This window comes from Peromyscus maniculatus, chromosome 6 (genome assembly GCF_049852395.1).
Source record: "Peromyscus maniculatus bairdii isolate BWxNUB_F1_BW_parent chromosome 6, HU_Pman_BW_mat_3.1, whole genome shotgun sequence".
In the NCBI taxonomy this organism is placed as follows: Eukaryota; Metazoa; Chordata; class Mammalia; order Rodentia; family Cricetidae; genus Peromyscus; species Peromyscus maniculatus.
Genome location: NC_134857.1, coordinates 24,852,713 through 24,879,459, shown reverse-complemented (window position 1 = coordinate 24,879,459; position 26,747 = coordinate 24,852,713). Strand labels below are relative to the sequence as shown.

Here is a 26,747-nt window from a genome sequence, read left to right as displayed (position 1 = left end):
GCAAGTAACCACAGAAGCCAGAAGAAGGTGGTGGATATCCTGGAGCTGGAGTTTCCAGCAGTCATGAAGAGCCTGATGTGGGTTCTGTTCATCTGTAAGGATAGCTCCTACTCTGAACCACTGTACCCTGACATGGTTCTTCTTATCAACCTTGGAACATAAATTCTTCATACTTTAAGACCAGAAAAATATTACTTCTGAGTAGTCCGGAATCCTCAGTTGTCAATAACAATGGAATAAAAATGGTCATTTTGGTTTGTATTCTACCCTCTCTACTTCCGGGAAAATAAGGATTCTATTCCTTCCCAATCATTATTCCCCCGAAGAGGACTTATCTAAATACCAGACAAGTCTCTGGCGGAAGACCAAACACATAAAAAAAGTCTTACCCATGAGCACCCAATCTTGACTTCCAGTTGTGAGACAACACTGTGGTTTGGTTCATACTGTTGAAAGGCCATCAGGCTACAGCCTATAGCTTGTTTTAGCGTCCCACGCCTAGCCTGGCTATTCACCTAGCTAGGTTCCTCATGTTCCAGGCAGGACCTATTTACCAATGATTTAACTACATAGCTTATGTTGGTCAGACATTTAAATGCATGTATCTGATAATCTCCTTGCTTTGTTTCCATTCTAAGAGAGTTAATCATAAACTTTTAAGCAAAAGGACAAAATACCAAAGCAAAAATTTAATCTGTTTTCTCTATCAATAATGAAATAGCTCAGAACAATTTACTAATAACAGGGAAATATGTGTGAATATTAGGAATTCAAGTCATTGATAATTCTATATCACCACAAGATGGAGTAAGAGCTCAACACACACACACACACACACACACACACACACACACACACACACACACACGCTCCCACTTCTACAACTCTGACTTATTCTATTCTGCCATCTAGTGGTTATATAATTAGGCATTCTTCTACTGAATCTGTCTCCCACGCAAGAACAGACACAAGGAATTAGCTGGGGGAAAGACTGAGCACATAAAGGAGCATGGTAACACCATAGCATCACAGCAAGATGCAAAGAAAATGCCAGTTTCGGCTGCCAAAACAAGTTCAGAACAAGCCAAATAACATCTACCCCAGACATGGTGGTCCAGTGATCATCCTAGTACTCGGAGGTAGAAGAGGAAGCTCAGGACTTCAAGGACATCTTTAGCTACACAATTTGCTGGGATGACAGGTGTGGGCCTCATGCTTGTCCCAGGGAAGGAAAGGGATAGGATCTCAAGGGACTTGAATTGTGGCTCTGATCACTTCGATTTATAGTCAGTTTATAGTATTTTCATCCAGCACCAATGCCTTTATTTGCTGGAGCTTTACGTTTAGAATTAAGGGGACATAATTTTAACTGTTATCAAAACTACTCAAATGTAAAACTAGACAGGGGTTAACATTCTTGGTAAGTAAGATGTCGGATAAATTAATCAAAGTAGGTAATCATTCCCCTAAAAAAGAAGAGGACACAGTCAAGCAGTCTACAAACAATATAATTCATAGGCAATACAATTTATCACTCAGACTTCTGCAAGTTGTCCTCTGACCTCCGCATATTTACTGCAGCATGTTTCCCCCAAAAGTGTAAAATGTGTCAACAAGATTAAAACAATCAATTCTCTCCCCAGTTTAATGAGAATAACAATTTGTAAGTGGTGCTTACAAAGATAGAAAGAAGCTCATACTGGCACCAAGAATGTGTATGTTGACACTGAATGTAAACCTCTGGAGGTATATTCTAAGCAATAACTCCAAACTTATACACATAGATCGGTGCATAAAGGTACTATAAATTAACTGCATGTCTATAAAAGCCAAGCCTGGCCACAGAAGAGTTCAACAATTGACAAACAGTTAAATAAAATGTGTGAACAATATATTGGGACACTGTGTAATTAGTGAAGATTACTGTACAAAAATAGGAAAATCATTAGAAGCCAACTTCTCTGAGTAAAAACCAGCAGGTTATAATTACATATGTATAACATAATACCAATTTTGTTTTTTATTATTTTTTAAAAAGTTGCTTTACTTTATTTTTTGAGCTTTCCTGAATTTCTCAAAGTACATGTATACACAAAATAATATAAAATATGCATTATACACCGGCTGCACTGTTATAGATAATACATCGTTTCCTGAACAAATTTACTGGCTCAGAAACCCCCGTGCAGAACAGAACAGCATCCTCTTGAGTCTACAAGGCCACGGCTTGTTTTGTACCCTCCTATAACATAGGTGAGTGAAAATGCTGTTTTGAAGACTCAAAGTTGCTTTCTAAAGTTGAAACTTCAAAATTGCCTTTGTAGTAAACATAAATTGCATGTTATTATCTACGCATGACAACCTAATGAAAACGTATTTCTGACCAACAGCCTTTTCTCAAAAGATGCTATTATTTCTGTCTTTTTCCTTCCTTTCTTCTTTGTTTCTCCCCCTTCCTTCTCTCACTTCCCCCTTTTCTGGTAGGGATGCAGTCCAGGCCTCACAGTGCCAAGCACGCATTTGACCCCAGCTAAATCACCACCCCTGTGTGTGTTAGACCCTCCCCCCCCCCACTTCCCGCCTTGCAGTGGTGAGGACTGAGGCCTTGTAAATGCTTGGTAAGTGCTCTACCACTAAGTCACATCCTCAGAAGTATCTTCACATTTAACTTAGGAGAACAAGATAAAATATCCAGTCTGCTTAAAGAAAATAATAAATGCAGTAAATTGAAACTAGCTGTTTCTGCCAGTGCAATAGAGTACTTGTGAATCATACTACAGTACAAAGGAACCTAGGAACTTTATAACTAGAACTTCATTAATAATAAAACACGATGACAATGCAATCCCCATCAAAATCCCAACACAATTCTTCACAGACCTGGAAAGAACAATACTCAACTTCATGTGAATAAACAAAAATCCTAGGATAGCTAAAAGAATTCTGTAAAATAAAGCAACCTCTGGAGGCATCATGATCCCAGACCTCAAGTTCTACTATAGTAAAAAAAAAAGAAGAAGAAAAAAAAAACTTGGTACTGGCACAAAAACCCACAAGTGGACCAATGGAATTGAATTGAAGAACCTGACATTAACCCACACACCTATAAACACATGATTTTTGACAAAGAAGCCAAAACTGTACAATGGAAAAAAGAAAGCATCTTCAACAAATGGTGCTGGCATAACTGGATGTCAACATGTAGAAGAATGCAAATAGATCCAGATCTGTCACCGTGCACAAAACTTAAGTCCAAGTAGATCAAAGACCTCAACATAAATCCAGTTACTCTGAACCTGATAGAAGAGAAAGTAGGAAGTAGTCTTGAACGCATTGGCACAGGAGACCACTTCCTAAATATAATACCAGTAGCACAGACACTGAGAGCAACAATTAATAAATGGGACCTCTTGAAACTGAGAAGCTTTTGTAAGGCAAAGGACATGGTCAATAAGACAAAACAACAGCCTACAGAATGGGAAAAGACCTTCACCAACCCCACATCTGACAGAGGGCTGATCTCCAAAATATATATAAAGAATTCAAAAAACTAGACATCAAAATATCAAACAATCCAATTTCAAAATGGGCTACAGAGCTAAACAGAGAATTCTCAACAAAAGAATCTCAAATGGTCAAAAGACATTTAAAGAATTGCTCAACATCCTTAGTCATCAGGGAAATGCAAATCAAAATTACTCTGAGATAACCATCTTACACCTGTCAGAATGGCTATGATCAAAAATACTGATAACAGCTTTTGTTGGAGAGGATGTGGAGCAAGGGGAATATTTCTCCACTATTAGTGGGAGTGCAAACTTGTACATCCACTTTGGAAATAAGTATGGCAAATTCTCAGAAAATTGGGAATCAATCTACCTCAAGACCCAGCTATACCACTCTTGGGCATATACCCAAAGAATGCTCAATCATACCACAAGGTCACATGCTCAACTATGTTCATATCAGCATTATTTGTAATAGCCAGAACCTAGAAACAACCTAGATACCACTCAACTAAAGAATGGATAAAGAAAATGTGGTACATACACAATGGAGTGTAGATGAGTTTCTAACCGGTCTTATCAAATAAGAAACACAGAGCCAAATACAGAGTTAAAGCCTAAGAGATCAGAGAAAGAGCCATGACTCCCTTTAGCTTACCACTCACTGTCATCCTTCCCCTGAGACAGAGACCTTCTTCCTGTGTGTCTTGAGTTTTATTGCTTTCCTGTTCTGCCTTCTCATTGGCTCTAAATCCAGCCACATGACTTCTTTGTCACTACCCGTCTATACAGACTTCCTGGTCTCTACGGTTGATACTGGGATTAAAGACTCAAGGGTCACCACACTTGGCTGTGTCCTTGACCACACAAAGACTCTGCCTGCCATGTGATCGGATTAAAGGTGTGGGCTACCACAACCTGACTTCTATTCCTGGCTCGCTAATGACCTCTGATCTCCAGGCAAACTTTACTTATTAACATACAAATAAAATCACATTTAAGCACAATTAAAATATTACCACAGTGGAGTACTGCTCAGCAGTAAAAATACAATGACATCATGAAATTTGCAGGCAAATGGATGGAACTAGAAAATATCATCCTGAGTGAGGTAACCTAGACTCAGAAGGACAAACATGGTATGTACTCACTCATAAGTGGATACTAAATGAAAGGCAAAGGATAACCAGACTACAACCCACAGTTCCAGAGAGGCTAGCTAACAAGGAGGACCCTAAGAGGGATGCATGGATCACCCTTGGAAGGAGAAATGGATGAGATCTCCATCAGTAGACTAGGGGTGAGGGGGGCAATGGAGGGTAGGGGATAGGGAATGAGAACATAAGGGAATAGGATGGTTGAGCTGGAACAGGGACAGAATGGGAGAGCAATGAAGAGATACCATGATAGAGAGAGACAGCATGGGGATAAGGAGAAACTGGGTGCTAGGAAAGTTCCCAGAAATCCACAAGGATGACCCCACCTTAGACTACTAGCAATAGTGGAGAGGGTGCCTGAACTAGCCTACCCTAGTAATCAGATCGGTGAATACCCTAACTGTATTAATAGAACCTTCACCCAGTAACTGATGGAAGCAGATGCAGAGATCCACAGCCAAGCATCAGGCCAAGCGCCAGGAGTCCAGTCGAAGAGAACGAAGAGGGATTCTATAAGCAAGTGGCATCAAGATCATGATGAGGAAACATATAGAGACAACCAAACCAAACTAGTGGGAATTCATTAACTGTGGACCAAAAGCTGTGGAGCCTGCATGGGATTGGAGTAGGCCCTATTGATAGACAAGACAGTTATATAGCTTGATCTGCTTAACGGGCCCCCTGGTAGTGGGATTGGGATCCATCCATGGTGCATGAACTGGCTTTTTGGAGCCCACTGTCTATGGTGGGACATCTTACACAGCTTTGGTCCAGGGGGAGGGGCTTGGACCTGCATCAGCTGAGTATATCAGGCTCTGCTGACACCCCACAGGAGGTCTTGCCTTGGAGGAGGTGGGAATGGGGATTGGGATGGGGGGGAAGGCTAGGAGGTGGGAGGCGGGAGGGGAGGGGATCTGTGGTTGATATGTAAAATGAATAGAAAATTTCTTAATAAAAAAGAAAAAAAACATAATGACAATTGGTGCTAGTAGAATTTCATACTACAGCTTTGTAAATATAGCATAAATAAAATTTAAAAGTCAATTCAAATCATTCAAAATAATTTATTTTTTAAATTTCACAAAATAAAACTATTATTTACATCAGTTGCAATAGCACTAAGTATTAGAAATCAATTTGTTTCAACTCTTGAAAACAATTATGGGCATAAACAAAATTAAAAGAAACAACGAAATGCTCCTGTTAGGTGATGATTATATGACTGCTCTGACACACCCACTTGCAGATATAAACAGCAGACACATTCAAAACAAATTAATTTGTTTACACAAATATTCCAACAGAACCCAATTGTTTTCTGTCACATGTGCAAGTTTTTGTAGAAAAACAAAGGTCAATCTGTCTGAATCTATATACCCAACTTGTACCAATTCAGAAAGCTCCATATCAACATAGCACTGTAAAATCGGCAACATCCAAAGCCCACAGGCTTCACAACTATAGTCTGCTGTGCACTGTTTTGGAAAATAAAAATAAAAATAAAAAACAAAGAAAAAATTTCCTTCCAACTATGTATATACAAGAAAAAAATGTATCTTTCATATCCATTTCTGAACTTAAAACCTATACACATAATTCCTCCTTGCTTTTGACATGTTCAGATATGGACAGACAGTGGGACTATTTGACTCTTTAAGAGGTCTATAGAAGAGATGAATACAACATAGTGTATCTTCTGTAAGAAGGATGAGCTGAAATGTCAGCGATTCCTTGTGTGGGTGTGTTTAAATGTATTAAAGGAATTTTGTTCTTGTAAATAATGGCCTTCAAGAAAACCTGAGGGCATAGAGCATTACTACAGGATCTCCTAAGGTCAAAAAGACCTTGTTTGTGGAATCAGGGTAAACGTGTGGAATTTATCTTGCTAGAAAAATAGACAACCATTTTTCTTCCTTTTTGTTTTCTGATTATCACAATTAAACATGAGAAGATGCTAATGCTGATTTCCAGGACACACACTTTCGTGTGATCATCTACTTCCCTGGTCCTTCACCCACGGGGGACGAGGCAGCACTGTTCTGGTGTGAGTTGTCACTGGGCACCTGTGGCTTTCTCCTGCAGTTCACTGGTAGATGCAGGCTGAGCAGCACTTGGTGGTGTGGAAGAGTGAGGTGGGAGTCTATGGTGATTACTCTCCTCCCCAGAAGCAGATGAATGTCTTTTTCTTCCAAATTCCTCACTCATAGGGGGCTGCAAAGCATGAAAAGACACTTTCACTACTCCCCTCAGCGTCTAAGGCCAGACTTTCCAATCAGGGGATTCATATTGGTGCTTTGAGCAACTCACGGTGTTAAGTTTACATTTTCTTGGCAGACTGGGATTAGGTTGTTCAGTCAACATAAACTTGACTCACATTTGGGGAATAAGCACAGAGGGGGTTCCCTCTTTCCAAGAAGACACTTGGATGTGTTGCAATTCTAGGCCCTTCCTTTCCACTGAGCTCCCTATTGCGGGCTTCTCCAGTGTCTAGTGTTTAACAGCTGAATGGAACCAGAACAGGGAGGTAGGTGCCAAGCCAAACAGCCTCAAGCCAGTTTGACATTTCACCCAGTATTCCCATGCTAGAGGGACTAGATAGTATTATGGAGGATACTAAATTAAACACCTTCATACCCATTTAGACTGCAAGCAGGATGGGGGAGGGTGCTCTGTATTTAAATCAAGTGCATTGGAGTCTTTTTCAGTTATACAGTTATCGGTCCAACTGTATGTCTACCATTAGACTATCATTTTTGAATCTGAAAAACAAGTTAAAACAGTCATCTTCGGCTCTCTGTTGTACTTAGAACTGAGGGTCCCCATTTGTGGCTTACACTGAGGCAGAAATGACACCTTTTCTACTTCCAGCCCCACTCTCACCCCCTTTCTACCTTTCAAGTTATTTTCTTAGTTTAACCTTTTTCTTTTACACTTGAAATCAAAGCAATTAAAGTACCTACCAATTAACAGTCTTGCATTAATTTGCCAGGGATCTACCCAATCCAGAACTACACACACACACTAGACTCAGCCCTTATACTAACTTTATTATGAAGAAACTCTAAATGCATATCAGCACACACTCTAAAAAATTATATGGGTAAAAGCACATTAAAAAGTAGAAAGTTGCTGCCAGGCAGTAATGACCCACACCTTTAGTCCCAGTACTCAGGAGGCAGAGGCAGGTGGATCTCGAGTTCAAGGCCAGTCTGGTTGATAGAGCTAGTTCCAGGACAGCCAGGGCTACACAAGGAATCCCTATCTGGAGCATCCCACCCCTATGCCCCCCAAAAAGATATAAAGTTGTGGCTGGAGAGATGGGGCTGGAGAGTTAACAGCACTGGCAGTTATGGTAGAGGACCACAGTTGAGATTCCCAACAGTGATATCATCAGATGGATCACTCCAGCTCCAGTGAATCCAAAGCCCTCTCCTGGATTCTGTGGGTTGCCTCCATATATACATACACACATGCACAAATAGACTAATCTTTGAAAGAAAGGGTAAAATGTTTGGGTGAGGATACAGCTCAATGGTGAACTCTTGCTCAGCATATACCAGACCCTCAGTTCAATCTTTAGCATAGAAAACAATTTAAAGCTAAATCAGACAAAATTTAGTGAAAAGGTTTCACATCAGAAAAACCAGTGGCATCTCCTTAGTCTAGAAGCCATCAAAGTGTGGCTGCGTATCCAAATTCAAATGCACTGACAACTGTACCATTATGTAAGATGTTCACATTGGGAACTCTGGGTGTGTGTTCGTAAGTGTGCATGTGTCTGTGTACACATGCATGTGGAGACCAGAAGTTGATGTTGGACATCTTCCTCTGTCACTCTCCACCTGTCTTTGGAGACAGGGTCTCTCACTAACCCTGGAACTCATGAATTTGGATAGGCTGGCTGGCCATTGCGCAAACACCCTCTCCTCGGTGTCAGAGTTACAGATGCACACTCCACTGTGCTCGGCTTTCACATGGATGCTGCGGATAGCTGATGCAGGTTTAACAAGTACTTTACCAAACGAGCTATCCCCAGCCCCTAAATCTGAAAATCTAAACGAAGAAAATAATGGTAATTTTCTTATCTATTTTTGAACCTGCTTTCAAAGTTTGATGTCAAAAGCAGAAAGTTAAAATTTCAAAATTAAAAACCAAAAAATTTAAGATTAATACTATAAAAATTTGTTAAGTTAGAAAGTTATACAGGTGATAAAAACAATAGGGGAAAGAAATTAAAACTTACATCAATACGGAAGTCTTCTAACTTCTTAAAACTACAGAGGTATTCCTGAAGTTTTGGGTCAACAGACTGTGTCTTAGATTGAGAATATTTCAAATAGGCCCAAAATTTTTCCAGTCCATATAGATGGCCTTAAAAACAAAAGAATATGCCGGGCGTTGGTGGCGCACGCCTTTAATCCCAGCACTCGGGAGGCAGAGGCAGGCGGATCTCTGTGAGTTCGAGGCCAGCCTGGGCTACCAAGTGAGCTCCAGGAAAGGCGCAAAAGCTACACAGAGAAACCCTGTCTCAAAAAAAAAAAAAAAAAAAACAACAACAAAAGAATATATTATATGGAACTAACAAATCTATCCTGCATATGATCCCATCAGTAGTAAACGATCTGCAGCCCAATAAGACACACAATAAATTAGCAATGGTGGCAGCTAATATTCACTGATCATTTGCTATATAACAGGTATTATTTAAGTTTTTTTTATCACAGATCAAAATAATCTGAACCACACATAACTGGCCTGGTGAGATGGTTCCTCTTGTCTATATTATGGATGGGAACATGGGAGCTGGCAAGGTGAAGGAATTGGCCTAAGTCACATGGCTACTGAGCAAGGGAAGGGGACTCAGACCTAGGTATCTGGACCACAGCCTATACTCCTCACAGTATAATTTTGCCTTGCCAAGCATACCCAATTATGCTCATGAGAAGGAACGCCAGTGAGCAGCCATTTTTATCAAGAAGTTAATGTTGACATATACCTCCATAAGGTAAAAAGCACCTCATAGCCTAGGTGTAGTAGCCCACACCTTTAACCCCAGCACTCAGGAGGCAGAGGCAGGCAGATCTCTGTGAGTTTGAGTCCAGCCTGGTCTACAGAGCAAGTTTCAGGGCAGCCAGAACTGCTACACAGAGAAACCCTGTCTCAAAAAACCAAAATCCAAACCAAAAACAACCAACCAAACAACCAAACAACCAACCAACCAAACAAACAAACAAACAAACAAAAAGCCTCATAGAAGGAGCCTTCTCATCAAGAACTGCAATAGTGGGAAGGATCTTAAATTATACATCCTGAAGATAAATTCTACAAGTTCTTTCTTCTTTATTGAAGCTACATCTGCGTTTGTGTGTGCGCTCACACACACATGTGCAAGTGGGTGCTGGCCAAGATGTTTTTAGAGCAGATTCCTTCCGTTCACTATGGGTCACAGGTCTGACAGCAATGTCTTTCCCACTGAGGCATCCTGTCGGCCTCCCTTTCTAGTTATTGACAGCTCAAGTCTATAGTTTCCAAAGACAGTGTTTGTTTTTACCAGATTCGTAGTCTTTTTTGGTTTCTTCTTGAAAATCCTTAAAAATTTCTTGTCTGAATTTTTTTTCCAGTCCATAACTATAAAACCTGAAAAGACATTCTAACCCATACCTATGGAAAGGAAGAAAATGGTGTAAAGTTGTGGCTTTGCTAGAATCCTGCAGGTACTTCACAGTGATATTTTATACAAGCAAACACGGCACAAACCTCAGCGAGAGGTAAGTTCAGTGTGTTTCTTGTTTTTGTTTTCTAAGACAGTGTCTCTCTCATTACTCAAGGCTACCCTAGAACTCACAGTGTAGTTTTAGCTCGCCCTGAACTTGCCAGCCTTGTGCCTCAGCTTCATTAGTTCTTGGATGTACACAAATCTTAACAGACATGCTAATCTGTGCAGGGCAGTGTTAATTCCTAAGAACTGGTCAAAAGAGTCAGTGACATTGGAAATGGTTTAGATTTTTCTCAAAGCAAAGTTTAAATGGTGTACTCGTTTCTTGAATATAATCTTTTGTCTGAGAAGTCTACAATTTTGATTTCAACTATAATGGCATTAGCTTAATTAGCTGGCCCCTGACAGTTACAAAGTATACTCACAGCAGATCTGTCGAGAGAGGGCTATGTACTCACTTTATACATCAGAAAAGCATTTCCTTGTCTCTTCTTCTAACTTCCTAGACACCCTGGGACAAGGACTAAGGCATCTGCCTTGGAAGCTGCCCTTCTTTCTTAGGTCACTGCTCTGTGAGGAGCTACACTGAAAATACTCTCTATGAGGCCACTGGTGGCTAGGAAATGATACCCTGGCCAACAGCCAAGGGAAGGAGCCCAGGAAGGCCCGCTAGGGATGCCAGCCCCAGAACTATCCTGAGTGAAGTCCAATGAGGAACCTTGGGGTGGAGCTACCTGGCTAGATGGCTCCCATAGTTTTGCCCTTAGGAGTTAACAACTGATGTTTTCCTCTGAGTTTAGGGGTTGTTTACTGTGAGCAACAGAAAACAAATATCCTCATTCCAGTTATGTTGTGATTACTTTCAAAATCAGACTACTTGAAATTGTGGTTTTTTAAAAGAATATTAGAAAAAGCATTAGGAAACGTTTGACCTGTAATTCTCTTTTGCATCTTCCCAAGCAAGTTGTCTAAATTCCTCATACATTTTCCTATTGAAGTGGTCTCTGAGGAAGAAGGACCAGAAACGAAAGAGGGTGTTCATTTCCTGTGACTGTCCAATTCCCAAGCGTTTTCTCTCTGGAAAGAGATAATACCTCAAAATGAAAAAACCAAACAAAAACTAACTCTGAAACAGTAATTGAGATGTTTAATTGAGATGAGTAACTAGAGGACCAACAGTAAACCTTTAACACACTGTTCAAATTATAAATACTTGTCAACAGTACCAAGAATGTACTAAATTCACTTACTTATATGTTTAAGCTATAAAAAAACACAGGAAAATATAAACTAAAGGTATCTATTTATAAGTATATAAAATAAAAGGCTATCTTAGCAAGATATGAAGTGACAGTCAAGTTTTAGAATCTCCTCTAACATCCATGCAGCTGGACAAAGGACAGACACTTGCCGTTTAGACTGAGTTTCCCTATGATGTCAACACAGCTAGGCAAAGGACATGCCTCTTACCACTTAAACACCTTCGACGATACTTGTGGTACAATTGGTGGGTAAAGCCGTTCTCCTTCAGCAGTTCATGAGATGGATGCTGGAGCTTTGAGAATGAGTGAGGAGTGCAGCTGCAGCTTCCTGCAAGTGGCGCACCTTCCGAAGGGGAAGCAGCTGAACTGCTGTTTGAGGAGAGGAGAAAGTATCAGTGGTTCACCCCAAACCAGAGGGCTGGATTCTCATCACCAGAACTCATGTGAATGCCGGGTAAACGTGGCAGCTGCCTGCACTTCCAGATTCAGAAGGTGGAGACAGAAGATCGCTGGAGCGAGCTGCCTAGCAATATCAGCCATATCAGTGATTCTGGGTTTGACTCAGTGAGTCAGGTGGAGAGTAACTGAGGGATACTCTCCTGACATCAACTTCCATCCTCTCTGTGTCTGTGTACACACACCTGCACAGGTATATGTGCATATATGTGTACATGTGTGCATGTACACACTTGAAAGGAAGAAAAGGAAAGCCCCCAAAACATAAAGCAATGTGTGCATCTTATTTCATTACTGCCTGCCTGAGCAGTGTAAAGCCATTCTTAACTATTGATGCACACATCGACAGAAGATACACTATACAGATCCAATACAGCATCACTCAGAACAATGTCACAAATTCACTAAAACTCTAAAAAGAAAATTGAACAGCGCATTTACTCTTCTAGATTGTTAATTTATTTGAGATTAGTTTGTTGTTGTTATTGTTGTTGTCAACATTATAGTACCAGAGAAAACCTCAACTTAACTAGATTAAAATGAAAGATGGAATGAAAGATAAAACCTGACAGGGAGAAACTAATAATCTCACCTTCTCAAAGTCATACCTGTAGGTATCTAAATTAGTCCCCTTGGAAGTCCCTACCACCTTGGCCTTTCTTTCCTATGAACCCACTATTCGAGTTTAGGTCTTCTTCTTCCCCTGGGTTCACTGTTCTTCCTCTACGTTGCCACCAAGACCCTCCTAAGACAGCAGTCCACATGAGCAGTTCTCAAAGTGCAGGCTGGCCCTGGAGGGTACAGGAGAACCTTCCCAAAGCCAGCAAACCCAGACTGTTTCCACACAACACTAAGACACTCTTGGCTCTTTCTAGTGTCGGAGTCCACATAAGCTGGGGCTGTGGTGGAGGTTTATTACTAACTATATTCTTCCCTACTATGTGCTTGCAATGAGAAACAAAAGTAGCTTCACTTTTGAATGAAGTGGAAAAAGTAACTTTATGACATCACAGCTACAGAGTGACAGAAACATGGAAGCCTCATATTTGTATGGTGGAGATGTTCTGAAAACCTTCAACTGCACACTTAAAGCAGGATGGAGATGGAGAGAAGGCAGGAAGAGACTTGCATAATCTACAACCCCAACAAATCCTGGCTGCTCACTGACCAGACAATGTGACCCAAATGGAGAGCTCCAGGTTGAAGACTTCTCAAACAGGAAAGGTGGGGTGTGACAGACAATATTGACCTCTGCCTTGTACACCTGCATGCATGGGGGCACATACCTACACACATGCATAGTTAAACTTTCTGTTTAACAGTGCTGTGGTAGGTAAGATAACTCACGAATAAAGATTTTTTTTTAAAAAAATAGTACTTACTCCATGTGAAAGCTGCCTGTTTTACCTCACAGCTTAATCACATGAGTGCTTCAGCACAAGACATCTGATCTTTAGTAGACCATGGAAGCACTGTGTTTTTGTCACACATCTTTAAATTGTGGTACACACACACACACACACACACACACACACACACACACACACACACACACACACACACGAAAAATTACTGCGTATTTTTCAATGATAAAAACGAGTTTTCAAGCAAAAATGAGATTTTACAAGTTTTGGATTTGTCAGAAGCTAATATCTAAAAAGACTTTTAGTGGTGGTACATGCCTTTAATCCCAGAATTTGGAAGGTAGAGGCAGGTCTCTGTGAGTTTGAGGCCAGCTTGGTCTACATAGTGAGCTCCAGAATAGCCGGAGCTGTTTCACAGAGAAACTCTGTTTCAAAAAACAAAACAAACAAACAAACAAACAAACAAAAAACAAAAAGATTTTTCCCACTGATACCTAAAGACCTTTCTAATAAAATAATGGCCTTTTTGTGTGTTTATGTTAAGATATGTGTGATGTAAATTACTATGTTAAACACTATGTGTAAGCATATCATTCATTGGCATTGCATATACAACGGTATGCAGTCGTCACCACCATCCACACCCCAGACTCTGAGCACGTCCAACACTCACCTATTAACCAGGAACATCTACTCTGCCTCACCCACAAAATGATCTCATTCTCCTTCCATCTCTGAATCTGTTTTACCTGCTTTATTCCAGTATGATGATACAATTTATCCCTCTGTATCCAGGTCATCTCAGTAAGCACTTTTTACTTTGTTTTCAAAGTCCATCCTTGTAGCAAGGATCAAATTTCAGGGTCCAGGGGTGTGGACCAGTGGCGGAGTGATTGTCTAGTACGTCCAAGTTGTGGAGTGATTGTGTAGTACGTCCAAGTTGCTGGGTTTGATCCAAGCAATAATAAATAATAAAGCACCGGCGGCGGTGGTGGCACACGCCTTTAATCCCAGCACTTGGGAGGCAGAGCCAGGCGGATCTCTGTGAGTTCGAGGCCAGCCTGGGCTACCAAGTGAGCTCCAGGAAAGGTGCAAAGCTACGCAGAGAATCCCTGTCTCGAAAAACAAAAAAACAAATAAATAAATAATAAAGCAATCCCATTCTTTGATAGCTGAATAACATCTATACTCTGCTGTTCTGACATGACATTGTGTTTATTTAGTCATGTTGATGGACATTTGACTTTCTAACTTTTGGCAGTGAATATTGCTGCTATCAACACGGGCCTACAAATGTTTTTATAACTTCAGATAGGGCTGAGCAGAAAGCTTTTCGGCAAGGTGCTTGCTTAGAAGCATGACAGCCTGAATTCAATACCCAGAACCTGCATTTTTTAAAAAAAAAAATCAAGCAGTAGCACATGCTTATAATCCCAGTGTTGGGAGAGATGGATGAAGGTATATCCCTGGGGCTCACAAGGGAGCCATCCCAGAGTTCTAGGCAAGTTCAAGGCTAGTCAGAGACACTGTCTCACAAAAAGGTAGACAGTGCCTGAAAAACAACTAAGGCTGTCCTAACCTTGACATGAATAGAACACATTTATGAAGACCTGCATTTCACACAAACATGTACACATGTTTACCCAAATACACATAGGCATGTACATTGTCTTAGAGTTTCTATTGCTGGGAGGAAACACCTAGACCAAAAAGCAAGTTGGAAAGGAAAGGGTTAATTTGGTTTACATTTCAGCATTGCTGTTCATCACTGAAGGAAGTCAGAACAGGAACTCAAACAGGGCAGGAGCTGATGCATAGGCCATGAAAGGGTGCTGCTTACTGGCTTGCTTCCTATGGCTTGCCCAGCGCACCTTCTTATAGAACCCAGGACCACCAGCCCAGGGATGGCACCACCGACCATGGGCTGGGCCCTCCCCCAATGATCACTAAATGAGAAAATGCCTTACAGCTGGATCTCATCAAGGCATTTCCTCAACTAAGTCTTGTCCTCTGATGACTTTAGCTTGTGTCAAGTTGACACACAAAACCAGCGAGTACTTATATACACACAGAATCCCTTTGGGTAGACTCTAGGAGTAGTATGTCTAGGCCATATAGTAATTCTACATCTTGACATTTTGAGAAAATGCTGAACTCTTCAACAGAGGCTTCAGCATTTTATGTTCCACTAGCAATACAAGAAGATTCCAATTTGTATGCATCCTCACATTTTCAGAAAGTTTTTATACTTCCATAATCATCTTGGGCTACATAACAAGACAGAACAGACTTAGGTTGGCTTAAACAACAGAAATGTATTCCCTTAAATTCTAAAGGCTTTTAGAAGCCCAAAAACAGGATGGCCAGTAGAAAAGGTGTTCTGGTTCTTTTCTGTCAACTTGACCCAAACTAGCCTGGGAGGAGGGAACCTCAATTGACAAATTACCTCCATCAGGGCCTATAGGTAACTTTGTGGGGCAGGAGCCCCCAGCCCCTGGGGTATTTGAAAGCAAGCCAGTAAGCAGCAATCCTTTTTGGATCTGTTTCAGTTCCTGCCTTGAAATGCTGTCCTGACGTCACTAAGTGATGACTATCCTCACTCCGCCAAGTTAGTCTTGGTCAATGTTTTATCACAACAGAGAAGTAAACTAGGACCCTCTGAGTGGTGGCAAACACCTTTAATCTCAGAATGCAGGAGGCAGTGGGCAAACAGCATGCTCCACACAGCATGTTCCAGATTGGCCTGGGCTCCATCATGAGTTCTTATCTGAAAACCAATGGTGGGAAGAGAACCTAGTATAGTACACCAATTGTCTAGCATGCACAAGGCCTTGGGACTTGATTCTCAGCATCCTCCCATCTCCTAAAACAGAGTTGATTTCTGGTGAAACTTCTCTTGACTTGCATGTGATCACCTTCTTGCTATGTCTCATCTTCTGTTCAGGCACAAAGAAACATGCCTGATGTCTCCACATCTTCTTATAAACCTCTTTATAAGGACATATGTATTTTAGAACAGGATTCTACCCCTATGCCCTCATTTATTGCCCCCTTAAAGGCCCTATCACCAAACACACTCACATGAGAGGTTAGGGCTTCAATATATGGGTTCTGGGGTACACAATTCTATTCACTTAACCTAGTGGTATCTTGTAAGTTTCTTCTTATTTTTTTAGTTTTTGTCTAATCAAAGACTGTCACAATTCTTTTCGTGTGCTGAGTTGCCACGTGTATACCTTATCTTCTCTAGAGAAATGTCCATGTAAGTTTTTCACACATTCTAAAATCAATCTGTTCTTTCATTAAAGATGTGTTTTCATTTAATTGTGTGTGTCCATGTGTGGGCATGTGGAAATGCAGGTGACTGGAGTCCAGAAGAGAATACTAGCTCCTCTGGATCTGGAGTTATAAGCAGTTGTGTGCTGTAGGATGTCTTTCTGTATACTGTGAGAATGTGTTGCTCTGATTGGTTGATAAATAAAGCTGCCTTTTTTTTATCTTTTATTGTCTGGGCTTTTAGTATCAAACTCAAGGAAATGAAGCCAACGTCATGAGGTTTTTCTATGCTTGAGTGATGAAGCATGTGACAGCTTATTTCTGGGCTTCTCTTCTATTTCATTGGTCTATGTATCAGTTATTGGCCAAGGAAAGTAATGTAAAATAAGAGTTTAATTGATCTCTGAAGCTGGAATTAAGACAGTTGTGAGCCATATGATGTGAGTGCTGGTAACAGAATTCTGGTCTTCAGCAAGGACAGCAAGTGCTCTTAACTGCTAAGTGATATCTTTTTATCACCTGGAGAAACTTTCAAAGGTGGGAAGTGTTCATTCTCAATGATTATTTTGTTTAAAGTTAGTTTTAGCTATCCAGGGATCACTGAAATTACATTGAATTTAATTTTTCTATGAGAAAATGATCAGAGTATTGGTAAAGAATGTAGTCAATTTAAAAATTCTTTGGGTATTACTGATGTCTCAGTAGTGTTTATACCTTCCTACCCATTAACATGGGATGCCTTTGCATTTATTCAGGTCCTCTACATTTCTTTCACCATTTTTTTAAATTAATTATTATTGTGTGTATATATAGGTGGATGCAGGGGTCAAGCATTTGTAGAGGTCAAAGTACAATCTCATGGACACTGTTCCCTTTTCCACTTTACATAGGTTCTGGGGATTGAACTCAGGTCATGAGGCTTGTGCAACAAGTGCTTTAAGTACAGAGCCATCTCCCTCTCCCCTTACCTACCCACCCTTTTGTTTTTGTTTTGGGTTTGAGACAGGGTTTCTCTGTGTAGCCCTGGCTGTCCTGGAACTCACTCTGTAGACCAGGCTGCCCTTGAACTCAGAGATCCACCTGCCTCTGTCTCCCCAGTGCTGGGATTAAAGGCATGCACCACCACGCCTGGCTATACAGAGTCATTATTGGCTTCATGGTTTATAATTTTGACACCCTTGGTTAGATTTATTCCTGAATAGTTAATTTTTGGATGCTAATATAAATGCAAATGCTTTGTAAATTTCCTTTCCATATTGATCACTGGGGCGATATTGAGATAGAATGGATTTTTTTAGGCAGTATTTTCCAAAATCAACTTTAATAGTTTTCCTGCTGTGGTAGTTTGAATGTAATTGGTCCCTGTAAGAGAGTGGCACTCTTAGGAAGTGTGGCCTTGTTGGAAGAAGTGTGTCACTGTGGGGGCAGGTTTTGAGTTTTCCAATGCTCAAGCTACACTCAGTGTGGACACAGACTCCTTCTGCTGCCTGAGGATCAAGACAAATAACTTTTAGCTCTTTCTCCAGCACCATGTCTGCCTGCATACTGCCATGCTCCCTGCCATGATGATAATGGACTAAATCTCTGAAACTGTAAACCAGCCCCAACGAAATGTTTTCCTTTATAAGAGTTGCCGTGGTCATGGTGTCTCTTCACAGCAATAGATCACTGACTAAGACACCCGTAGATAGATTCCTTGCAATCACACTATCCATACAGAGTTGTGAATCTTCCTTCCCAATCTGATGGTTTTTGTTTCTTTTTCTTGACTTCTGGCTCTGGCTCGAACCTTGAGTACAGTGTCAAGGATGAGCTAGTATTTCTTTCTGTGGTGGGAAGCTTTGCACATCTCATGATTGAGTACAATGTTGTGATCTCTATCTTCAAAAATACCTTTTATCACATTGAGGATACTTCCTTTTATTCCTAATTTTCTGAGTTTTTAATCATGAAAGGTCATATCATTTGAAATGATCATGTTTTTCTTTGTTCTTTAGTTCTATTAATATGATAGATTATATAGATTTATTGTCTTATGTAACTGAGATGCCACTCTCCTGACCATAGTCAATAATTCTATTTATAGCCTACTTAATTTTATGTGCTGGTATTTTTTTTAAATGACTTTCGTGTCTATCTTAGAAGAGACAGTGGCTTGTAATTTTGTTCTCTTTAAATGCATGGTAAGATTCACTGATGTAGCCATGTGGTCCAAGATGTTTATTGGGAAGTTTCTGACTATCAATTCAATCTCTTATTACAGGTCAGTTGAGAGTTTACTTCTTCCCAATTCAGTCAAAAGTACTGCTATAGTTTGGATGTTGAGTGTTTCCAAAGGCTTGATCACCAGTGTGGCGCTTTGGGGAGGTAGTGGAACCTTTTAGAGGTAGAGTTAAATGGTGAGTCTTTAGGTCAGAAGCCTGTAAAGGGGATGATGGGACCCTGGCCTCCTCTTTTCTCTCTTTTGCTTCATGACCATGGGGAAAGTGGCTTTGCTTTGTCATGCACCCCTGCCATGATGTGCTTGCTGCCTGTGCCTACCACAGGTCTAGCACAGGCCCACAGCCTAGGTCCACAGCACAGGCCCACAGCACAGGTCCACAGCACAGGCCCACAGCCTAGGTCCACAGCACAGGCCCACAGCACAGGTTCAGAGCACAGGCCCATTGCACAGGCCCATTGCACAGGTCCATTGCACAGGTCCACAGCACGGGTGCACCCTACCACAGGCTGTGGAATGTTCAAAACTGTGGGCTCAGATCAACCTTTTCTCTTTCATCCTTATATTTTGTGGATATCTGTGCTCAGTGCTCTCTCCTGTGTAACCACTGAAAGATTGACAGCAGTGTGGTCATTTCCTTTTTAGTGGGGGTGAGTGCAAGCCAGGAGGACATCAGATGTCCTGCTTTGTCACGCTCCTTATTCCTTAAACAAGGTCTCTCACTGACCCTGGAGCTAGGCTGGGTGCCAGCAAGCTCTGGTGTGTCTGTCTCCCTCAGAAACAGTGCTGGGGTTACAGAGATGCAGCCATGCCCAGCTTTGCATGGGGTTGGGGGTGGGGGTGGGGGTGGGGGGTGGGGGGTGGGGGGAGTGTTCAAATGCAGGTCCTCATGCGTGGTCAGCAAGTGCTTTTACTCACTAACCCATCTTCCCAGCCCCTAATGTGCTCATTTTTATTTTGGATATTTCTACTTTTATCTGGTCAGTTTAGATCTTTGTTAGTTTTGTTGATCTTGTTAAAGAGTTCAGCGCTCGATTTTCTGTTGTTTTATATTCTGTTGCCACTCTTTGCTCTACTCTACTATTGTTTCTTTTTATTTTTGGGTTGAGCTGGGTCTTCTTTTTCTAGTTAAAAATACAGATTTTCATTAACACTTTGAGAATTCCATACAATGTATTTTGATCATATTCACTCACCACTTCAGCAACGAGGGGGCCTGGAGCAAATAGGACGGTGCAAGGGGCTGGGACTGGAACTCAGCTGACAGTGCTTTCCTAGCATGAGTGCGCAGGCCTGGGTTCAGCCCCTTGAACACCCCTGCAATCCCAGCACACAGGAAGTAGTGGCATGAAGTCAGAAGCTCAAGGTCAATCATTCCCAGCTAACTATTGAATTTGAGGCCAGCCTGAGTTACATAAGATCTTATCTTTAAAAAACAAACAAACAAACAAAACAACCAGTAAAGAAAATTGAGTTTACATAGTATGGAACGTTGCAAGATGGATACCAAAAGCAAAACAAACAAAAGTCAGCAGTAACTATTTTGTGTGCAGTCAAAGTTAAAGACCTAATGGTAATGCAATAGCTCGAGCCAGAGCCAAGCTCAGGGTCACCACTGACACCATCATGAAATGGACTTTAAAATGATTGTCTGTCATTAAATATTGAAGGTCTGTTGCCAGGTGGGAACTCACACCTTTAATCTCAGCACTTGGGAGATTGGGTAAGGTGATCTGAGGTTGAGGCCAGTCTGGGCTACATAATAGACTCAGTTTCTCTCTCTCTCTCTCTCTCTCTCTCTCTCTCTCTCTCTCTCTCTCTCTCTCTCTCTCTCTCTCTCACTCACACACACACACACACACATACACACACACACACACACACACACACACACACACACACACACACACACACACACAGCACCCAATGTATAAGGTAAGCAACACATATAAACAGAGAACTTGCTGAGGAGAAAATAGCATGCATGTTTAAATACAGGCCAAAAGTATTCCAAGTGAGAAAGAGTAGGGAAGTGAAACACCAAAGATCCAAGAGCACTGAGACATTACATGTTATGACGTATGTGTATTGTGAATCTAAAATAAAAGCAACAAGAGGAAGAGGGTCTGAAGAGACAGCTCGGAGGTTAACATCATTTACTGCTCTTGCAGAGGACCCAGGTTCAGTTCCCAGTACTCACATGGTGGCTCACAACTACCTGTTCCAGGTGAACCAAGCCATCTGCTGGTCTACAGGGGCTCATAAACATACATGGCACACAGAAACTCACTCAGACACATGTACACATAAACACAAAATAATTTTAAACAGTACTGAAGACAGGAGAAATTTTTCCTAACTGAATGTAACAAACTAGTACTAAGACTATCAGAGGAATATAACAGGATAAATATTGTGTGCATACAAATGTGTGTTTGACTGTAAATACCACAGAAAATCTGACAGAGTCAGGTTTGGGGGTTCATAACTGTAATCTCACACACGGAGGCTGAGGTCTGAGAACAGCCCTAATCACATAGTGACACACACAAAAAAAACAAGAATCTTGACTACATAAAGTGACACTGTTTCAAAAACACAGCAAAACAGCCCAAATACGAAAGAAAACCCTCGTAGCTACATTAGCTACTGACAAGGCAGCTTTCAACAGGAGATACTGCCAAGGACAAAAGGAAGTGTACCTAGTGGGGACACAACATGGTAGTGACCTGTATTTAAGTGTGTATAGACGCTAAATTTATCATCACCATCCATATTTGTGGCAAGTGGTAGGGTGGACAGGGAATAGACAAGTTACAAATGTCAATTATTAGCAAGAAAAATATAACATGATAAAATATGACTCTTAGGAACCTGGCGACACACCCCTTTAATCCTAGCACTCAGAGGCAGAGGCAGGTGGATCTCTGTGAGTTCAAGGCTAGCCTGGCCTACAAAATGAGTTCCAGGACAGCCAGGGATACACAGAGAAACCTTGTTTCAAAAAATGGGGGGAAAAAACAACAAAAAACCACATTCTACCTAAATTAATTGTCACTGACCATTCCCTACTGATCTCTAAACCTGTTAAAACAAAGCAACACACACACACACACCAAACCAAAAGGAAAAACAAATAAACAAACAAAAAACCAACCCACTCATGGGTTAAAACAGTTCATGGAACAACACATACACATTTTATCAGTTAAGGACAATGCATTTAATGAGAGCAGTGTAAAAGCGCTCTGCATAGGTATGGATAAAATAAGTTTCAAGATTGTGAATTTAGGATGAACTTTCTAGCATTTGTTTTCATAAAATTAATCTTTCCTGGGTCCCACCAAATGGCTCAGCAGAATTTAATGTGGAAACAAAAAATGATCAGACAGTAATTCTGAAAATATCTATTACAAACAGGAAATAGGCTTTAATTGTTTTGTATTTATTGTGTGTGCAGGCACACCTACACACATGCCATGATACTAGAGAACAGATGATGAGGGATTGGTTGTTTTCCCACCACGTGAGTTCTGTTTGTCAGACGTCATCGTAGGTACCTTTACCAGTGAGCCATCTCGGGAGCCCATGAATAGTTTTAAATAAACAGCACAGTAATGATTTATATTTTCACCTATTTTTGAGTAATAATGGTCCTTTTAAAGCTAAAAGAAAAAAATACATCCTGCTAATAGATTATCTAAATTGTTTCTTCCCAATAGGAAAATAAAATCCAAAATATTTTGTTTCTATTCTGTGTATGTGTTTATGTGTGTGTGTGTGTATGTATGTATATATATATATATATATATGCAAATATACATTGGCTTTTCGAGACAGGGTGTCTCTGTATAACAGCCCTGGCTGTCCTGGAACTCACAGAAATCTGCCTTCCTCTGCCTCCCAAGTGCTGGGATTAAAGGCGTGGGCCACTACTACCCAGATCTGTTTCTATATTCTTAATGTAGTTTGAGTAGACCATTTAACACAAAATTCTTAGCACCTCTCAGGAACCTTCTAAATATTATAAAGAATCTAGGCTCCTTGTAAAGAAACTTTCCAACACTCACACCATTTCCAAATCTAACGATCCCCATTTACAAGAAAGAACCGAAATGGAAAGCATGCTGTACCACTGGAGTCTTCCCTGCGCACCCCTTGGAGAACATCTTCAAGTCTCTCCTCCAAGTGCTCCGTGCAGAGCTGCTTCCTCCCCCTCTGTGATTGCTCATTGTTGTATAATGTTCTCTATATTCATTTTCAAATCCTTCCAAACAGCAACTTAGTACCCTTTTCTGAAAACTTGAAATGAGAGCACAAGACAGTGGCTAACAAGCAGGTACCTGACAGAGGGTGGTCTTGGCCCATGGTCCCTGGAATCCATCACCCACCCAACGTGACTCTCTAGAGGGGGGTTTGTGCTGTGACTCGTCTTCCTCTTTCGTGGACTCTAAAGAAAAAGTCAAACATTGCAATTTCTTTTGGTAGTATGAACTTCACAAGAAAATGAAACCCTCTGACTGCAAACTAACTCACACATTTTCCTACTGCAGATGGCACATTGTGAAATCACATGAAGTCACAAAACCCAAACACCTTAAACACAAGTTACAAAGCTTAACAACGAGGACCCTGACTTGGTTTGAGTACAAGGCTAAAGGAAATCAACACAGAATAATTCACTACATGCTCATTGTCTTTTATCACATGACTCTGTAAAAGAAGGTGCTTCTCAGCCTGAGAAAACATCACTGCGGTAAATACCATTTTAAAGTGAATTGTTACAGTTTAGAAATGCACACATTAAGAAGCCTTCTCTTGCACTGTTAGAGGACATACAACGCAGGCCTCATATCCCGGTCGTTTGTACCTTTACATTGATGGCACTTGGTTCTTTGACTACAGGATAAAATCTCAGTGTTTTGTTAGGATCTTGGGGCCAAGTCATTCGATGTGCTTTAGGAGTACACACAGGATGAATCCTGAGAGATGATGGAACTGCAGAGGGCATTGTGTGAGCCTTTGTTGCTGAAGTCATTTCTGAAAGATCAAACAGCTTCTAAGCTCATTTATCAATCAAATCTGCAAAGTAGCTCTTGAAATTACTTTATATGCTAGGAAAAGACTACTTTGAGAGTAAAGACAAATCTGAAATTGTCTAGGCACAACAGTTTTTCATTGAAACATTTCAAATATCTTAAAAAGAATTAAAAAAGATACTTGGTAACTGTTACCTAGTTTTACAACATTCCGTTCTGTTTTCTAGCAAGAAGGCAAGAAGGTTCGCAAGTCAATGTACCTTCTACCAAGGCTGATGACCTGCATCCTGCTGCAGAACTCATGTGGTGCAGGCAGAGGACGATGACTGCAAGCTGTCCTCTCACCGCTGCACATAAATTGTGGGGAGTGTGCACCCACACACGTGCACAAACACATAAATAGTACAACTTTTAAAGGAAGGCTTACATCCCTGTTGTCATTTAGAATTCAATTTCCTTCTTGCTTACCCCCCCCCCCCAGAGATATCCAAGCTCTAAAACTCGGCATTTTAATGTTACTACATACATACAATAATATTTTCCCTAACTGACTCTATACATAGGACATCAGTCTTTGTTTCATTCTCTGAATTGAACATTTCTCTTGTACTGGTGTACCTTTCTCCAGGGTTTATCCGAATGGAAATGCCATCGCAGCAGGTCTTCTGCCCTTCAAGGCCGACCACCTCCCCACTCTCCACAGTGGCTCACCAGCTGACACTCACAGGCAAGCAGCACATCAGACTTCGGCCAATTGCACAGCCAAGTCAAAACCAGTTTTTCTTCAGACTTAGGAACTTTCACATCACAGGATCTGAATGCTATTTACACTTCCTGAGTGGTGACAGTGACCTTGAACCTTCCAGAATTCCCCTTCTGTGAGCTTATCACCCACTATCCTTTGGCTGTTTTTCTATTGAGCTATTTGCCTTGTTGATTTTTTCATGAAAATCTTACGGTAAGACAAGTGAGCCAGAAGATGGACCAAGAACCAGTGGCCAACATGCAGGCTCTATTTTTGTGTTTCTTGGGATTCACATCTGTTTCTTCTTTCCTTCCACAAAGAGCATCAAGTACTCACTATCTGCATATACTCTGCAAGGCTGTCAAGTCAAAACTGAACTTACCCACATGCCACTCTTCCTAAGATCCTCTCGTGTTCACCAGCTGCTCTGAAGAGCCCAGGAGACTAACCTCCACTCAGAAGCCCACAGTCCAAAAGCCTATCTCTCCTGATTTGCTCCACCTATTCCCACTCTCCACTTCCATTATGCTTTCCCAAACAGCTGTCTTGCTTCCTTGATGCATAGTTTTTCCTTCTCTCTGCAAGTCCTGCTCTTCGTCTTGTGTACAATCAGTTGGCTCTGTTTCTTGCCTGAGACACTGCCCCTCTGCACTTTATCTGGTTGTTGCTTCTGCTATAGCTTGGATCTGGAATACCTCCCAGAAGTTGAAGTCTAAACAGCTTCAAACTCAGACTGGCACTGTTGGAAACCCTGCAAACTACTAACGCAGTAGAGCTTAGAGGAGAGTCAGGTCCCATAGAGGCATGCCTTTGTCCCTCCCCTTTCTCTTTGTGCCGCCCACTCACCAAGAGGTAGAAATGCCTCTTTGCTCACAAGCTCCCACCACAGGTCCAAAGGCAACAGCCAAGTGACCATGGACTGAATTCTTAAAACTCTAAGCCAAAATAAAATTCTCCTTCTTATATATTTCTCAAATATTCTATCATATCATTAGAAAGCTGAGTCATAGTTTCAATTTAGCCCATTAACATTTACTCTTATCTATCATGTCATAAGGACCCTGAAAACAGCAGCCACAGTCTCATTGAGTACCAGTGAGAAGGAATATTAAACTTCATTCAGTTGTGTTTATGCTATTTTACTTCTGCCAAAATATCACACAGTCTTGAAAATAGGAATGAGCATATACTAGAACAATGTCAAATCAAGCACTAAGATGAAAGAAAAACCAAATCTCTAGGATCAACAACTTCCTGGAACAAATAAGCTCCCTAGGACTGGGTTATGACCTATGAGTGATTTGCACTGATCAGCTGGATTTGCCAAGGAAATAATGACTGAAGTATACTTAAGTATACATAAGCCTTGGAAATCCTGAGTCTAGAACCCAATAATACTAAATTATTAGAAACATATACAAGAGGAAATGAGAATGTAGTTAAAGGATAACAACAAATTTCAAAGGACAGGAGCAAACTTTAGGAACCCCATCAATCATCAGCAATATGACAACGAAACAATGGCTGGAATAAGTCACAGGGAAGCAGGCTATGAACTCTATGAGCCCACAATGAAACGTTAAGACTCAGTTACACTCAAAGGTTACTGGGATACAAACTCAATATTTTGACAAATTGAAACACAAGAAACAAGGGTTTGTTACTTTCCTACAAAAATTTAGTTTTATTATCATTCTGAAACATATGAAGAAGTATTTCCAGAAAAACAATGTAACTGCGAGACTGAGTATGAAGTGCCAGAAACAAATAGATGGTGAAGACCAGTCAAGATAAAGAAAGAATGCCAAATTACCAACAATGTTTGAAATCAGGTCAGGCTGGCACATGGAATCCCTTAAGCTAGCTCTTACATTTTATCTGAATCTGAATATTTCAAAGATCAAATGATAAAGGCCTTTTAATTACATTTATGCACTTCTGTGTAGGGGGTTTGAGGGTATGGAGGTCAGAGGACAACTTGGAGTCAGTTCTCTCTTTCCATCAC

At 40.9% G+C, this 26,747-nt stretch overlaps 1 protein-coding gene and 1 long non-coding RNA gene across 2 annotated transcripts in view; one reads left to right on the top strand and one right to left on the bottom strand.

Moving 5' to 3' along the window:
• Positions 1 to 5,707: 5,707 nt before the first annotated feature.
• Positions 5,708 to 26,747, bottom strand: part of Larp1b (La ribonucleoprotein 1B) — a 103,467-nt gene continuing 82,427 nt past the window's right edge. Inside the window, 7 exon segments of the mRNA XM_076574031.1 lie at positions 5,708 to 6,874; positions 8,907 to 9,034; positions 10,215 to 10,324; positions 11,312 to 11,456; positions 11,850 to 12,010; positions 23,302 to 23,408; positions 23,829 to 24,040. Of these exon segments, the coding sequence (XP_076430146.1) occupies positions 6,716 to 6,874; positions 8,907 to 9,034; positions 10,215 to 10,324; positions 11,312 to 11,456; positions 11,850 to 12,010; positions 23,302 to 23,408; positions 23,829 to 24,040 (1,022 nt within the window). The 3' untranslated portion in view covers positions 5,708 to 6,715.
• Positions 23,467 to 24,417, top strand: LOC143273839 (uncharacterized). The gene is made up of 2 exons (XR_013052040.1): positions 23,467 to 23,714; positions 24,225 to 24,417. It is a non-coding gene; the product is annotated as an uncharacterized LOC143273839 (long non-coding RNA).